This window comes from Mustelus asterias, chromosome 23 (genome assembly GCF_964213995.1).
Source record: "Mustelus asterias chromosome 23, sMusAst1.hap1.1, whole genome shotgun sequence".
NCBI lineage: Eukaryota > Metazoa > Chordata > Chondrichthyes > Carcharhiniformes > Triakidae > Mustelus > Mustelus asterias.
In genome coordinates, this window is record NC_135823.1 from 50177524 (window position 1) to 50195405 (window position 17882).

General features: G+C 42.5%; 1 protein-coding gene across 1 annotated transcript in view; it reads left to right on the top strand.

Moving 5' to 3' along the window:
• Positions 1-17882, top strand: part of LOC144510437 (otoancorin-like) — a 43609-nt gene that overhangs the window by 25103 nt on the left and 624 nt on the right. The window contains exons 18-21 of the mRNA XM_078239884.1: positions 4599-4741; positions 5705-5841; positions 10731-10828; positions 11900-12073. Of these exons, the coding sequence (XP_078096010.1) occupies positions 4599-4741; positions 5705-5841; positions 10731-10828; positions 11900-12073 (552 nt within the window). The remainder of the gene's footprint in view (positions 1-4598; positions 4742-5704; positions 5842-10730; positions 10829-11899; positions 12074-17882) is intronic.

Sequence of the window (17882 nt, forward strand, 5' to 3'; positions counted from 1 at the left end):
GGGTGAGAACCTTGCTTGATTTCTGGCGCTGAGGTCCAGTGAAGCTGCTGGTCTGGCTGAGATCAGTGAACTCTGAGCAAAGGGCTGATAATCAAACTCAAGACTTGCCTGGGAATGTGGGGAACTTTGCCACATTATGTAATTATACTCCTAACGTGCTGTACTTATTAATTATCCACTTCCAATAGAACACTGCAAAATATGAAGAAAATTGATATTTTTTTTAAAGAAAGGACCTTTTCGCTTCTTCACAAACATTTTTAACGGTTATAACACTCACAGGCTGTTCTGGTGTGATTTCTGGATGGTCCCTTGTTGATTTTATTAATGCAGTAAGAGTTTTAACAACACCAGGTTAAAGTCCAACAGGTTTATTTGGTAGCAAATACCATTAGCTTTCGGAGCGCTGCTCCTTTTGTCAGATGGAGTGGAAATGTGCTCTCAAACAGGGCACAGAGACACAAAATCAAGTTACAGAATACTGATTAGAATGCGAATCCCTACAACCAACCAGATCTTAAAGATACAGACAATGTGGGTGGAGGGAGCATTAAGCACAGGTTAAAGAGATGTGTATTGTCTCCAGACAGGACAGCCTGCAAGTCCAGGAGGCAAGCTGTGGGGGTTACTGATAATGTGACATAAATCCAACATCCCAGTTTAGGCCGTCCTCATGTGTGCGGAACTTGGCTATCAGTTTCTGCTCAGCGACTCTGCGCTGTCGTGTGTCGTGAAGGCCGCCTTGGAGAACGCTTACCTGAAGATCAGAGGCTGAATGCCCGTGACTGCTTGATTTTGTGTCTCTGTGCCCTGTTTGAGAGCACATTTCCACTCCATCTGACGAAGGAGCAGTGCTCCGAAAGCTAATGGTATTTGCTACCAAATAAACCTGTTGGACTTTAACCTGGTGTTGTTAAAACTCTTACTGTGTTCACCCCAGTCCAACGCCGGCATCTCCACATCATGACTACCATCGATTTTATTAATGACAGACTGCTCCACGCATTGTAATTCAGATTCATCACCACGTGACTCACTGCTACCAAGTCTGTTGCTGTCATCATCACGTGGACAGTCAATGAGATCTAGATAGAGTAGGATGCAAATAATTCCACAACACACTTGAACTACCTAACTCCCACTTACATAGAATCGAAGCTGCTTTTAAATTGTTGTTTTAATTTAAACTCTTTTATGTTGGGAGTGAGGAGTGGGGAGTGAAACAGCAGCACCAGCGCTGATTCAAAACATCTAGTCGTAACTCTACTGAAAATCCAGACGGACCTCCCTCAGCCTGTGAGCGAACTCTACCTCCCCCCTTTGCCCTCCAGTTCTGGTACCTCACACCCCAATGACCAACCTCGGCCACAGTAACCAAAAGAAACAAAAGAGAAGGTTTTGCAATAATGTAGCTCCTTTCACAACCACTCAAAGTACTTTACAGCCAATGAAGTACTTTTGAAGCGTGGCCATGTAGTAACACATGGAACATAGCAGTCATTTGGCATACAGCAGGCTCCCACAAACAGCAGTGTGACAATAACCAGATAATCTGATTTAATGATGTTGATTGAGGGATAAATATTTTCCAGGACACCAAGGAGAACTCTCCTGTTCTTCTAACACCATGGGATCTTTTACATCTATCTCGGCAGGCAAATGGAGCTTCAGCTTGATGTCTCATTTGAAAGATGACTCCTCTGACAATACAGTATTCCCTCAGCACTGTACTGAAATGCCAGTGTGGATTTCAGTATTCAAGTTCTGAAGTGGACTTGAACCTGGAACCTTGTGACTTGGAGGCAAGGATGCTACCTGCGGACACTGAAGAGATTAGGGGGACATAGGAACAGAAGAAGGCCATTTGGCCCTTTGTGTCTGTTCTGCCATTCAGTTAAATCATGACCATCCTATATTTCAACTCCATCTACCTGCTTTTGTTCCATATCTCATAACACACTTGCCTAACAAAAATCTATCCATCTGGACAGAGAAACGAAGCTAACATTTCATCAGAACTCAGCTTCAACTGCTTTTTGGGAGTTCCAGATTTCATTATGCTTTGTGTGAAGAAATGCTTCCTGACCCCATTACCCCTGAACAATCTAAGTCCAATTTTAAGGTTATGGCCCCATGTTCTAGACTTCCTCCACCCACCTGATCAAGTATTATAATCATCTTAAACACCTCAATAATAACATCACCCCTTAATCTTCAATAAGTAGGAGTATATAAGACTAATGTATGCAACCTATCTTCATAATGTACTCTGGGATGATTATTGTTGGAAAACTATTCAACAAAGAGAGGATCACAGCCAGGCATGATTGTGCTCTCGCATTTTCTAGTGAGGGTGAACAAAAGCAGTTAGACTGAAAGTGCAATGGGATGTGGACCTTATCACACCAACGGTGGGTAAACCATTCCTTTATATAATCACAAGGCTTTAAAAAAATTGAAAAACCTAAAGTCAAGTATGGGATTTGCCAACACAAGACTTATTTTCCAAACAATCTGTTCATCTTTTAGGCAAATATTTTGTGCTTTTTTTTTAGAATCTATAATGAAAAGGAGCATTGTAAATACTTAATCTAGAAAAAAAGTAAATTTCTCAATTTTATTGAAAACTATTTTTCTCTTGCCAAAATGAAAGCAGCAGAAATTATTCAATGAGAAAGTTAATATTAATTATAAAAATTGCCTTATAGTAAATGGGGGAATGAAGCCCCATTTTACTGACTCATCATAGAGAGACTGTGTGAAGCAGACATGTTGATTATGCCTTAGTCAATGCATAGTAGAAAGCAGCCAGTTAATCTGGATGACAGGAGGCGCTGAATTGAGACTGCAGGCACTCCTCCGACACACGACCCAATTGGTTCCTGAAACCATTTCATATGTTGTAAGTTGGAACCGATTTCCCCATAGGAACGATATTATAAATGAGAGATTGGTTCCTGAACTAAGGCCTGAAATCACTACCTGCCAGTGTTAAATGCTCTCAACTCTTGCCTTGTCAAGTTGCTGAGGTGACTGTTGCTGTCTTCACACGTTAGCATAAGTTTCTCCGATAGTGCGGGGGATATAATGAAGCCATCGATCACTGTCAGTTGCTTGTTTAACCTTAAGAGTCTGACCGCATAATAGGTGATGCACTGAGTGCTGTAGCGATAGTTGTGCCAAAAAAACTCTGACATTGGTTAACAGGTGGATTAACTAAATAAAACACTTGTTTCCTAACCTAACCCTAATAAAGACAGCACAGTGGCTGGGGTGACATTGTCCAATTGTACAAATGGGGTGGTGCAGAATGTCAGTGAGCATGTACAGCTCTACGAAAGAGCATTCCACTCAGGCCCTTCCCTCTACCCTATCCCCTTAAACCCACGCATTTACCATGGCTAATCCACCTAACCTGCACATCTTTGGACTGTGGGAGGAAACTGGAGCACCCAGAGAAAACCCACGCAGACACAAGGATGACGTGCAAACTCCACACAGTCATCCAAGGCCAGAATCAAACACAGGTTCCTGTTGTGAGGCAGCAGTACTAACCACTGTGCCACCATGCTGCCCATGCCAATCATACATAGTGCCATTCATCATAACACAAATGTCGTAAAGTTGAGGACTGCCTGTAACTCAGACATCTTTCACATAGAGAAAGCTGGCAGAGACAAATGACTTTTCAATCCATCTAGGTCTGATTCAAACCTGGGTCTGTGAAAGGGTAAGGACAGTGAGGTAATCCAGAGCAACTATTTCTTCCCCAGAGACCCAGTGGCCTTCACTCTTTGAGACTAACCTGCTAGGGTGGCACGGTGGCACAGTGGTTAACACTGCTGCCTCACAGCGCCAGGGACCCGGGTTCGATTCCTGGCTTGGGTCACTGTCGGTGTGGAGCTTGCATGTTCTCCCTGTGTCTGCATGGGTTTCCTCCACAGTCTTAAAGGCGTGTGGTTAGGTGCATTGACCTGAACAAGCGCTGGAGTGTGACGACTAGGGGAATTTCACAATAACTTCATGGCATTGTTAATGTAAACCTTACTTGTGACTAATAATTTTTTTAAATAAACTATAAAATATGCATCAACGCAACAGAATTGTGAAGTTAGTGATATTGAATGGAATTTGGAACAAAATGGATGAGCAAATGTATAACCTGAAAGAGTTTTGTTGAAACCCAGTCCTCCGCAGGGTTATTTCCAGTCAGTTTATATAAAAATAAATTATATTCACTGCATTTTAAAAAATCCTTAGCCTCCATGGCCTTGCCCCCCACCCCCCTCCCTATTCACTGTAATCCCCTCTAACACCACAACCTTCTAAAAATCTCTGCACTCCCCTAATTCTGGCCTCTTTTGCATCTGCGATTTTAGTTGCTCTACCATTGGTGATTCTTTCAGCTACCAGTGCCTTAACCTCTGGAATTTGTTCTTAAACCACTCCATCTGTCCACCCCTCCTTTTAAAATGTTCCTCACAACCTACCTCTGCTCCTAATATTTCCTTATGCAGATGAATGTTGGGTTTTGTCTGGTTTATGCACTCAGAAGCTCTTACTGTTGTATAATTAAGGGTTCTTTTCTTTCTCACCAGGCTAGATCTATTTTGGAAGGCTTTCTCCAAGATTCTGGTCTGACCGTTGATGCAATGAAGGGATGGGACCTGGTTGGATCAGGGAGCTTGCTTTGTGCCATGAATGCCCATGAAATCAACTCCTTAAGTGTTGCCACCTACAGGTAGAGTCCATTTTACAGAGCACTCAACAGAGTGCCTGATGATTTATTGAAAGCGGTGAATGGGGATTTTAATGGTTTTTATTGGTTAGTATTGTTTTTGATGTGAAATATTTGAAAACAAAGCTATGTGGGAATCTCCTGATTTACAGTGTATATGTAATATGATCTGTGTGAAATATATATCTATCTCCAGACGCAGCTAAAGGAAAAGTATTTGCTTTCTTCTTGACTTCTTCTTGACTTTATTAATTGACCCTGGGACCTTCACATTCTGCCTGTTCATGTTCAACCACATAATGCAGAACTGGAGTGCCGTGTGGGTAAGAGTGGTTGAGGATGACAGGTTCCCATCCCTGAAAGGTAAATATTGTGAATCACAGTCAATGTGTGCGGTCACTTATAGAAACAGGAGCAGCAATTCAACCCCTGGAGTCTGTTTCACCATTCAATGAGATCATGGCTGATCTGCAATCTAACTTCATGCTAGGTTGCAGACCTTTGATCCACATGCCATAATATCTTTGGCTAATAAAAACCTATCAATCTCAGATTTTAAATTAACAATTGATCTGGCACCAATTGCCCTTTTGTGGAAGAGAGTTTCATGCTTTTACTACCCTTTGTATGTATAAGGCTTTCTTAATTTCAGTCCTGAAAGGTCTGCCATGGTTAGATTATGTCCCCTAGTCTTAGGTTCTCCAACCAATCATAATGTTGAAAGAGTGCAAGGTGGTCTGGGTGAGTTACCTCTGCTCACATGCTAGAAGCAGCAGGGAGTGTAGTTGGATTTTTGCACCAAAATGGGACCTTTCATTCTCATTCTCTGGTGCCTGCACACAGATTACTGAGTTCAGTTTCATAGCATGCTGCGATAGAGTTTGAACTCATGGCCTGTAACTGCACCCTGACTGTTAAATTCGACCCCAGCTGGTAAACTACACCCACCTGTTGTGTTGCCTGCAGTGCTGCAGCTGCAAGAATTGGTGAAATTTCCTGCAAGGTGGAGATTCTCCAGGGATTGCTGAAGAAAGCGAGAAATGGTTTTGGAAATGTCGAAGACTGGCACGACTTCAATCTCCAGGAGGTTGGAACAATAGCAGGTTAGATTGGTGAACGTGTGTGAGAGAGTGGGAAAACATTGTGAAAGGATAGCCCAAGAGGTAAACAGATAAATAGCAATGGGGCTTAAGGATTTAAGAGATTAAGGAATGGCAAAAAGTAATTGATCCCATCAAAATTTATTCTTTTCCTCCATATAAAGTTTTCTCTGGGACAGATTCAATCCTTCCCATTTAATCGCCTGATGGACATAGCAGGAGGTAAAACTCAAAACTTTATTTCAAAAGGCATAAAGAACAGTTTCATTTTTTTTTAATGTGATGGAATTAAGCAAAGTTTAAAAGCAAAACTTAAATTGTGCATAATGAAAGAGATCATTGAAAAATACGAAACTAGTTTGCAAAATAAAAAAATGAGTCAACCAATACAGTTAACTGAAGGAAGATCATAGTTTAGGAACAGAAAAAGTGAATAACTCAGTGTATTACTGAGTTATACACAACAGGATCATTTGGTTAACTGGGTTAATTGTTAACCTGGCTTTGGGGATAGTGGTTGGTTGAGGGGGGAGAGGTGTGGTAGTTGGTGAGGGAGAGGAGGTGTGCGGTGGTTGGTGAAGGGAAGGGGTGCAATGGTTGGTGAGGAAGGGGCAGTAGTTGCTGAATGGGAGAGGGTGCGGTGGTTGCTAAGGAGGGGAGGGGTGTAGTCGAGGGGGAGAGGGTGTGGTTGGTAAGGGGGAGTGGGTGTGGTTGGTGAGGGGGAGGGGTGCAGTGGTATGAGGGGGAGGGGCTGTGGTGGGGGGAGGGGGTGCGGTGGTTGGTGAGGGAGGGGGTGTGGTTGGTGAGGGAGGGGGAGCGTTGCGGAAGTTGAGACAAGTGCCTCGATCTAATAAAGAAAATGGGTGGCTGCTGAGTAAGGTTTGTAACTTGGCCAAAAGACGTGTGTGTCTGTGAATGTATGTATCTGAGTGTGAGAGAGAGTTTGTAATCAGAATTTGGGCGTGGGAGATAACTGGCAAGGCTGTTTATTTCCCATTCCAAATATCCTTGAAGAATTGAATGATCCAAATATGGGAGATCAAGTTACATATGGAATAGGCAAGTTCCCTTGAAGGACACAAGTGAACCCATTGAGTTATCATGTGTGGTTCTTTACCTGGTGTGAAAGCCAAGCCTACAAACTTTCAGAATTACTGACATGAATTATACAGCTTTGAAATGGAACGGGCATGGACCAGCAACAAGAGATGGAGATGCTGGCTAATTCAAGCAAAGATACTGTTAGGGAAATGAAGTTTTGTATCACGATGGAGCAAAATCCTATCCCTATATGCAAGAATCAATTCATATGCTGTCAATCGTTTGCACATTAAATTAACCTGAACATACTAATTGAATCATACAGTGCAGAAGAGGCCCTATGGCCCATCTAGTCCACACTGACACATTAGAAACACCTGAACTCCCACCTATTCCCAATTGCCAGCACTTGGCCCATAGCCCTGAATGTTATGATGTGCCAAGTGCTCATCCAGATACTTTTAAAAGGATGTGGGGCAACTCGCCTCTACCACCCTCCCAGGCAGCGCATTCCAGACCGTCACCAACATCTGAGTAAAAGGTTTTCCTCACATCTCCCCCCTAAACCTCCTGCCCCTCACTTTGAACCTATGTTCCCTCGTCACTGATCCTTCAACTAAGGGGAACAGCTGCTCCTTATCCACTCTGTCCATGTCTGTTATAATCTTGTACACCTCGACCAGGTCGCCCCTCAGTCTTCTCTGCTTCAATGAAAACAACACAAGCCTATGCAACCTCTCTTCATAACTTAAATGTTCCATCCCAGGCAGCATCCTGGTGAATCTCCTCTGCACCCCCTCCAGTACAATCACATCCTTCTGATAATGTGGCAACCAGAACTGCACACAGAACTCTAGCTGTGGCCTCACCAAAGTTCTATACAACTCCAACATGACTTCCCTGCTTTTGTAATCTATGCTTCAATTGATAAAGGCAAGTGTCCCATATACCTTTTTCACCACCCTATTAACATGCCTTTTCACTTTCAGAGATCTGTGGACAAACACGCCAAGGTCCCTTTGTTCCATAGAACTTCCTAGCGTCCTACCATTCATTGAGTACTTTCTTGTCAAATTACTCCTTCACACTTTACCTCACACTTTTCAGGGTTAAATTCCATCTACCACTTATCGGCCCATTTGACCATTCCATCTATATCTTCTTGTAGCCCAAGACCCTCCGCCTCACTGTTAACCACCTATCCAATTTATATGTCATCCGCAAACTTACTAATCCTACCCCCACATAGTCATCAATATCATTTATATAAATGACTAATGATAGGGGGGCACAACACAGATCCCAGTGGTACTCCAGTGGACACTGGCTTCCAGTCACTAAAGCAGCCTTCGGTCATCACACTCTGTCTCCTATAACTGAGCCAATTTTGAATCCACTTTATCAAATTACCCTGTGTCCCATGTGAATTTACCTTTTTTGCAAGTCTCCCATGTGGGACCTTGTCAAGGGCTTTGCTGAAATCCATAAAAACTACATCAACTGCACTACTCCTAGTCAATTAACAAGATGGGGGCAGTTACAGAGGAGAAACACATTTTTCTTTATTCATTCATGGGACATGGGCGTAGTTGGCTGGCCAGCATTTATTGTCCATCCCTAGTTGCCCTTGAGAAGGTGGTGGTGAGCTACATTCTTGAATCGCTGCATTCCATGTTCTGTGGGTTGACCCACAATGTTGTTAGGGAGGGAATTCGAGGATTTTGACCCAGCGACTGTGAAGGAACGGCGATATATTTCCAAGTCAGGATGATGAGTGGCTTGGAGGGGAACTTTCAGGTGATGGTGTTCCCATATATCTGCTGCCCTTGTCCTTCTAGATGGATGTGGGTTTGGTAGGTCCTGTCTAAGGATCTTTGATGAATTGTCAATTATAGCCAATTCACTCTGCCAGAAACCCACCTCCCAACTCTTGCTTTTAAGTGTGATTGAAAGGCCATCTCACCACATCCTCTGTGACTCTAGTCCCTGTTTCAACCACTGTTCTGACACCTTGTGTTACACAGAAAGACATTGGTCAATGTGACACCAAAGAGTCCAGTCCCCAAACAACAAGATCAAGTTTCCCATTTAGAGTGTTAAAGCAAATCACATGTGAAAACCTGACCTCATAACCTTTGGCATAGAGAAAACAATTTTCAGTTCAACGGCAGAACTTAAATAGATTTCTTCACTAATTCTCATTTTTTTAGAGGGAGTAATTTTAACTTAACTCACTGAGATAGAAACCCCAGTTCTGATGAAAGGTCATCAATGTGAAACCTTAACTCTGCTTCTCTTTTCACAGATGCTGACTGACTGCTAAGTATTACCAGCATTTTTTCCTTCAGATTTCCAGCACCCATAGTATTTTGCTTTTGTGTTTGTAGCTATCCATGGGTTTGGGTGAGGGGAAATGTTGGTTTTATATTATGGGGATAGGGCCTGGGTGAGGCTCTGTCGGAGAGTCGGTGCAGACCCGAATGGCCTCCTATTCTATGATTCTATATCCAGCCCAGTACTGCTCGTGAGCCAGTTCAATTGAGAGTTAAAATCAGCTGAGATGCAAAGCCAACGTTTCGCCTAGTTCCAGTTTCCCAATGAGTGGGATAGGTTAAAATTAACCTCCAACAACATCACTACAACTGACTGGCTAATTACTAGTGTATCTTGAGACAGTAACGAAACATAACTCCATTTCAATGACTGCTCTTGGTATGACAGGAGACCTGTTGTCATCAGCCAGTTTTTGAGGGAGACCATGTTCAAAGACTGGGTCCTCGAGCATTGATGTTTAGCCAGATGGGAAAAGCACTACAACCAACTGGCTTCTGAAAAAAAACCCTCACCTAAACAGCAGTCCTTGGCATAAAGGAAGGCTTAAAGCCAACAAGAAGCCGGCAATACTGCTCTATTTATCATGTTAAAAAAAGTTTATCCGTGGCTCAGTAGGAACTTGGACCAACTCATGAGGTATAGATTGGGATGATTCTAAGTTTGATTCTTGAACTGATCTTGGTTAGGCCCCTTGGAGGAATGTTTTGAGTGTTTTCAGTGGGTGGGGGAGTCGGGGAATCAATCAGGGCTCCTATCCCTAATCATTATTTCATAACCCCCCTCCCATAAATCTGTATGTTGCAGATGAGAAAGGATTGGACTTGGTTATCACAATCTTCAGCGTTGAATTCAAAACGGTTCTTCGCTATTGCCAACTAATCATTGAATACTGCAAAGTATCCACAGCACTGTGGTGGTGGCATAGTGGTATTGTCACTGAACTAACAATCCCGAGACCCAGGGTAATACTCCGGGAACAGCAGGAGGTGACATTTGAATTCAATAAAAAGTCTGGAATTAAAATTAAGGTATTGTTGTAAAAGCTCATCTGGTTCACTAATGTCTTTTAGGGAAGGAAATCTGCATTCCTTGGTCTGATCTACATGTGACTTCAGACCCTCAGTTCAAGGGCCAGATCCCATGAATGAATTTTTTAAAAAGACCATTCAACCCAACAGGGCTATGCTGGTTTTTATGATCCACATGAGTAGGAAGGAAAATTTGCAAGTGGCGCACAAGTAAAACTCACACTTGAAATAATCTGTTGTCCTCCAGCATAAATTTGGATGCTGGAATCTGAAACAGAAACAGGAAATGCTGGAAAAGCTCAGTAGCTCTGACAGCATCTGTGGAGAGAGACCAGAACAACATTTCTTGTCTGGATGATCCTTTGTCAGAGCTGTGGCTTGTTAATGAGATCTCCAAGAAGTAACTGATTCCATTAAAGGAGGGGACATGGCCGGTTCTCGGTTAGAGTTTAAGTTGCTCACTCTATATTATGCATCTCCTCTTCACAGCTGGGATGAGCAAAGAAGAGATAAGAATCCTGAATGAAGACCTGATGCCCTACTTTCAGCCAGCGGCAATAGCTGCTCTGCCCAGTGAAGTATTTAAAGTGAGTAGAGAAAGACGCACTCAGCTCCTCCTAAATCCTGACCCTGCTGTCAACAGGATTTGAGAATTGGATAAAGATGGTTATTATTTCCAACCTGAGGTTTCGTTTTGATTTTAGTTACACAGAGAGACCTTTGAAACGTGAATGCAAACTCGATTAATGTTGATTCCCTGTATCCTAGTGATTTAGTGGCATAGCAGTGAGAGCATGGAGGACCATTTTAGCTCTGTAAGGCTGGGCATAACACTCGGACATGTGGAGTAGATAAAGGATATAAAATGCCTCATGGGGTGGGGAGGTGGGTGACGCCTGTACACTGATTTCTTAAAACTTCCTTCAAGAGGAAGAGAGAACAACATGGAGAGGTGGGAATCTGTGAGGATGGTATTTTTTTAACACAAATGAGTTGCGCAATAATGGCAACTATATTGTCACTGCAAAGTGTCAGCTGGGACTCTGTGGGTAGCACTTTCAGAAGGCTGTGGTTTGAAGGCCCGCTCCAGAAAGAAGTGAGTGTTGCGGAGGTACACTCTCATTCTGGCAGCATCCCTCTTGTAACTTTGTATAAGGTGCACAGTTTGCACGGGAGAGTCTTGACGTTGAGCAATGTGAACATAGTGGGAATGTTAAACTCGGTACAGATCTACAATCATTTCTGTGGGGCTCAGCACCATGCTATGTTGCACAGCAGGTGTATATATCCAGTGAGCCACTTAACCCTTATCTAAATTAAGAAAGAAGTACATCAAATCAGGGAGTGGTCAGAAGTAGCATGTGGTGAAATAGTACCTTTGGCTACCAAATAAACCTGTTGGACTTTAACCTGGTGTTGTTAAACTTCTTACTATCTTTATGTCTGCCAGAGAGGTCAGACAGGGCCATCTGAAAGACAGACATCTCTAAACATGCAGCAGTCTAGAGTTCTGCAATGGGAGTGTCAGCCTGGACATTATGCTCATTTTTCTGGAGTGGATCACACAACCTTCTGACTTGGAGGTGAGATCCACTGAGCCACGGCTGAATTTTAATTCACAATTGACAGACGGGTAATTTGTGTGTTTTGTTTTGTAGGAATTTTCCCCAAAACAGCTAGCAAGCCTTGGACCTGAGAATGCAGCCGTTGTCACAGAGTCCCAGAGAGCTGTACTGAGCCCAAAACAGATTTCCAGCCTGCAGGCAGCAGTGGATGGAGCTAGTTTAATTGAGATGCTGCCCACTGCTTCCCCAGTCAAAGATAGTGAGTTTGTGACTTTGTGCTAAACTGTATACATTCTGTTGTGTGTGCATCTGATACTTGTGAATTTATCATCAGATATGTACTCATGTCTACAGGCTCATAACTGAACATAATTTCCAAAGCTCTGCAGCCTACCTCCTAACTCACACCAAATCCCATTCACCCAACACTCTTCTGTGTTCGCTAACTTACATTGGCTCCTAGTCAGGCAATGCCTCAACTTTAATTGTCTCTTCCTTATGTACCATGCTCCATTGCCTTTCCTCTCCTTATCTCCATAATCTCCTCCAGCCCGACAATCCTCTTGAGATCTATATGCTCTTCCAATTTTGGTCTTTTTTACATGCCTGACTGCGCTTGCTTTTCAATTGGTGGCCTTCAACTTCCTGAGCCCTAAACTCTGATATTCCTTTACGAATTCTCGCCACATCTCTCCCCTTCTATAAAATGCTTCTTAAAACCCACCTCTTTGACCAAACTTTTGGTCACTGGTGGTCACCACCAGTTCTAATATTTCTGGCTTGGTGTCACCATTTGCTTGATTATGTCATAGAGTCATAGGTTTACAGCATGGAAACAGGCCCTTTGGCCCAACTTGTCCATGCTGCCCCTCTTTTTTAAACCCCTAAGCTAGTCCCAATTGCCCACGTTTGGCCCATATCCCTCTATAGCCATCTTACCCATGTAACTGTCGAAATGCTTTTTAAAAGACAGAATTGTTCCCGCCTCTACTACCAGCTCTGCAGCTTGTTTCAGACACTCACCCTCTGTGAAAAAATTGCCCCTCTGGACCTTTTTGTATCTCTTCCTTCTCACCTTAAACCTATGCCCTCTAGTTTTAGACTCCCCTATCTTTGGGAAAAAATATTGACTATCTAGCTGATTTATGCCCCTCATTATTTTATAGACCTCTATAAGATCACCCCAAAGCCTCCTATGCTCCAGAGAAAAAAGTCCCAGTCTATCCAGCCTCTCCTTATAACTCAAACCATCAAGTCCCGGTAGCATCTTAGTAGATCTTTTCTGCACTCTTTCTAGTTTAATAATATCCTTTCTATAATAGGGTGACCAGAACTGTACACAGTATTCCAAGTGTGGCCTTACCAATGTCTTGTACAACTTCAACAAGTCATCCCAACTCCTGTATTCAATGTTCTGACCAATGAAACCAAGCATGCCGAATGCCTTCTTTACCACTCTGTCCACCTGTGACTCCACTTTCAAGGAGCTATGAACGTGTACCCCTAGATCTCTTTGTTCTAGAACTCTCCCCAACACCCTACCGTTAACTGAGTAAGTCCTGCCCTGGTTCGATCGACCAAAATGCATCACCTCGGATTTATCTAAATTAAACTCCATCTGTCATTCGTCAGCCCACTGGTCCAATTGATCAAGATACCATTGCAATCCTAGATAACCTTCACTGTCCACTATGCCACCAATCTTGGTGTCATCTGCAAACTTATTAACCATGCCTACTAAATTCTCATCCAAATCATTAATATAAATTACAAATAACAGTGGACCCAGCACCAAACCCTGAGGCACATCACTGGTCACAGACCTCCAGTTTGAAAAACAACCCTCTACAACCACCCTGTCTTCTGTCATCAAGCCAATTTTGTATCCATTTGGCTACCTCACCCTGGATCCCGTGAGATTTAACCTTATTCAATAACCTACCATGTGGTACCTTGTCAAAGGCCTTGCTAAAGTCCATGTAGACAACATCAACTGCACTGCCCTCATCTACCTTCTTGGCTACCCCTTCAAAAAACTCAATCAAATTTGTGAGACATGATTTTCCACTCACAAAGCCATGCTGACTGTCCCTAATCAGTCCTTGCATCTCCAAATGCCTGTAGATCCTGTCTCTCAAAATACCTTCTAATAACTTACCCACTACAGATGTGAGGCTCACTGGCCTGTAGTTCCCAGGCTTTTCCCTGCAGCCCCTTTTAAACAAAGGCACAATATTTGCCACCCTCCAATCTTCAGGCACCTCCCCTGTGACTATTGATGATTCAAATATCTCTGCGAGGGGACCCAAAATTTCCTCCCTAGCCTCCCACAGTGTCCTGGGATACTTCATCAGATGTCGGGAATTTATCTACCTTGATGTGCTTTAAGACTTCCAGCACCTCCTTCGCTGTTATATGTACACTCCTCAAGACATCACGATTTATTTCCCCAAGCTCCTTCACATCTATGCTTTTCTCAACAGTGAATACTGATGAGAAATATTCATTTAGGATCTCACCCATCTCTTGTGGATCCACACATAGATGACCTTGTTGATCCTTAAGAGGTCCTACTCTCTCCCTACTTACTCTTTTGCCCCTTATGTATTTGTAGATGCTCTTTGGATTCTCCTTTGCCTTATCTGCCAAAACAATCTCGTGTCCCCTTTTTGCCCTCCTGATTTCTCTCTTAACTCTACTCCTACACCCTCTATACTCTTCAAAAATTTATACTCCTACACCCTTTATACTCTATACACTTGATCCCAGCTGCCTATGCATGTCATGTGCCTCCTTCTTCTTCTTGACCAGGGCTTCAATATCCCAAGTCATCCAGGATTCCCTACTTCTACCAGCCTTGCCCTTCACTCTAGCGGAATGTGCTTACCCTGAACCCTGGTTAACACACTTTTGAAAGCCTCTCAGTTACGAGACGTCTTCCCACAGACGCCACCAATTAACTATTGAAAGTTTCTGCCTGATACCATCAAAATTGGCCTTGCCCCAATTTAGAATTTTAACTTTTGGGCCAGACCTATCATTCTCCATAGCTATCTTAAAACTAATGGAATTATGGTCACTGGTCCCAAAGTGATCCCTCACTAACACTTCTGTCACCTGCCCTTCCTTATTTCTCAAGAGGTCAAGTTTTGCTCCCTCTCTAGTCAGGCCATCCACATACTGAATGAGAAATTCCTCCTGAATACACTCAACAAATTTCTCTCCATCCAAGCCTCTAATACAGTGGTTCCCAAAGGGTGTGGCGCGCCACACTGGTGCGGCGAGAGAGGATGGCAAGTGTGGCGGGAAGATTCAAGGACAATCAAAGAAACATTTAAACATGGATAGATATTTTTCCAAAGTGAGAGCAAGAGCATCAAGTGATGCTGAGGACGATCTGAGTCCACGTTGTGATCCAGAATCGCCGTTTGAACAGAGTGCTGAAGAAGAGTCGTTTAATTTTACACCAGTAGCAGGCCCAAGCAAACCTCCAAAAAAGAAAGTTTGTCGACAATATATGGATAGCTACCTGAGTCTCAGTTTCACAGGGACTGGAGATGAAAACGTACCTCGGCTTATGTGTTTGATCTGTGGTGAGAAGCTTTCCAATTCCAATATGGTCCCAAGCAAGATGAAAAGACATCTGTTGTCAAAACATGGAAATCTGGCAAACAAAGATGTTCAATATTTTGAAAGGCTTTTGGAACAGCAGAAATGCCAATGATCATATTTCGAAAAACGAATGACAGTCTCAGATAAGATGCAGATTGTATTTTACCAAGTGGCTGAATTGATTGCTCAACAGACTAAACCACATACAATAGCTGAAAAATTGATTCAGCCTGCCTGCAGCTTGATTGTGAAAACTTTGTTTGGTGATGATGCTGAGCGAGAAGTTATGGAAATTCCTTTGTCTGATAATACAATTCGCAGAAGAATAGTTGATATGTCAGCTAATATTGAGAAGCGTGTTTCCGAAAGTATGAAGAATTCTAAATTTGCCATTCAAGTTGATGAATCGACCGACATTAGTGGAAAAGCACAGTTGCTTACCTATATCAGATTCATTCACAATGACGAAATAATCACACCGTTTCTATTTTGCAAGGAACTTGAAAAACATACCAGAGGACAAGGTATTTTCCAAACCTTGTCTGAGTATTTGGAAAAAGTTGAGATTTCATGGGATTCTTGTATTGGAATTTGTACGGATGGAGCGCCATGTATGATAGGGAATGTGAGAGGCTTGGCGGCACTCATCAAACAGAAAAATCCAGATGTAATATCAACTCACTTTTTTTACACAGAGAGGCATTAATCACCAAGACCCTTGTAGCTGGTTTGAAGTTGGTTCTAGATCAGACTGTGCGCATTGTGAACTTCATCAAAGCAAAACCACTAAAGGTTATTTGCTCAACTCTGCAAAGACATGGAATCAAAACATCAATGCCTAATTCTGTACTCGGAGGTTCGCTGGATGTCTCGCGGAAAAGTTTTAAATCGGGTGTTGGAACTGAAGAACGAATTAAGAGAATTTTTGGAACAAGAAGGGAACCCATTGTACCACCAACTGGTGTGCAAAGCTGGCATATTTGGCCGATATCTTTTCCCGGTTGAATGTGCTCAATGCCAGTATGCAAGGTCGCGATGACAATATCCTCACAACTACAGACAAACTAACTGCATTCAAAAAAAAAAGCTTCAACTCTGGCTCGGAAGAGCGATGCAACATAACCTTAATGTTCCCACTGGTAAAAAGTTTTAAAATGAGCAATGAATTGTACGGCCTCATACAGGAACATCTTGCAACACTGGTAGAAACAATTGATCATTACTTCCCATCGTTGGCTACAGAAAAATTCAACTGGGTTAGAGACCCCTTTGCGAATTCCAGCTGTTCAGGTCTAACATTGGATGAGGAGGAAATGGCCTGCATTTCGAGTGATCGCACCTTGAAAATGAAACACGGGAGTATGCCACTGAACTCTTTTTGGATATACAACCAGAAACAGTATCCATGCATCTCTTCAAGAGCATTAGCTATTCTTCTACAGTTTTCCACGACATATTGTTGTGAACAGGGATTTTCAGCTCTGACAAATATCAAAGACCAGAAAAGAGAAAGGCTTCTTTGTATTGATGAGGAGATGAGAGTTTGTTTGTCTCAAATTAGACCTAATATAAATGAGATTACCCGACAAAAACAAGCTCACACCTCTCATTGAGTTTGTATACTTACTTAAGATTACACATGTAAGAGGCACATCTATAAGTATATTTTGGGAATGAATCATGTTTTTATGTAGCTGCATTGTTTTATACTTTCTGGATGTCCCATGATCATATTATAAAGTAGTTGTGTTCTATGTTATGAATCAAGCACTGCTAGGAGTTGGTTTTTTTTGTTTTTGAATGTATTTCTTATCAATAAAAATTTGGTGTGGCGCGAGCAAATTTTTATTCCGAAAGTGCGGCCCAGTGAAAAAAATTTGGGAACCACTGCTCTAATACTATGGCTCTCCCAGTCAATGTTGGGAAAGTTAAAGTCCTCTACTATTACCACCCTATTTTTCTTGGAACTATCTGTTTACATTTTTGTTCCTCAATTTCCTGCCAACTATTTGGGGGTCTATGTGACGTCACTTGGGACATTTTATTACATTAAATGTATCATATGAATGTGTTGTGGGAAATTTACCACTTCGGAGTCAGACTTGGAGGTTCAACAAAACAGTTTTATTTCGGACAAAGCTTTGGGAGAAAGCACTGGTACTCCGCAGTACTTGGCAGCTACCTTCTCAATTACACAATGGTAGTTGAGCATCTCTTATACTTTTTAGACAATAGGCAGTACGGACATTAGCCGTTAACACATCGTTACAAGTTGAGTAGACAGGTATGGACATGGATAGTTAACACATCACTGTACGTAGAATGGATACATTCATGCAGTTATGTCCTCTATCAATGACTGGTTTGGATATACATACATTTATGTATTTATGTCCCCATCAGTGGCTGATCTTGTTATCAAACTCATTGTTCTGGGTCTGCTCTTTATCTCAAGCCTTAAAGT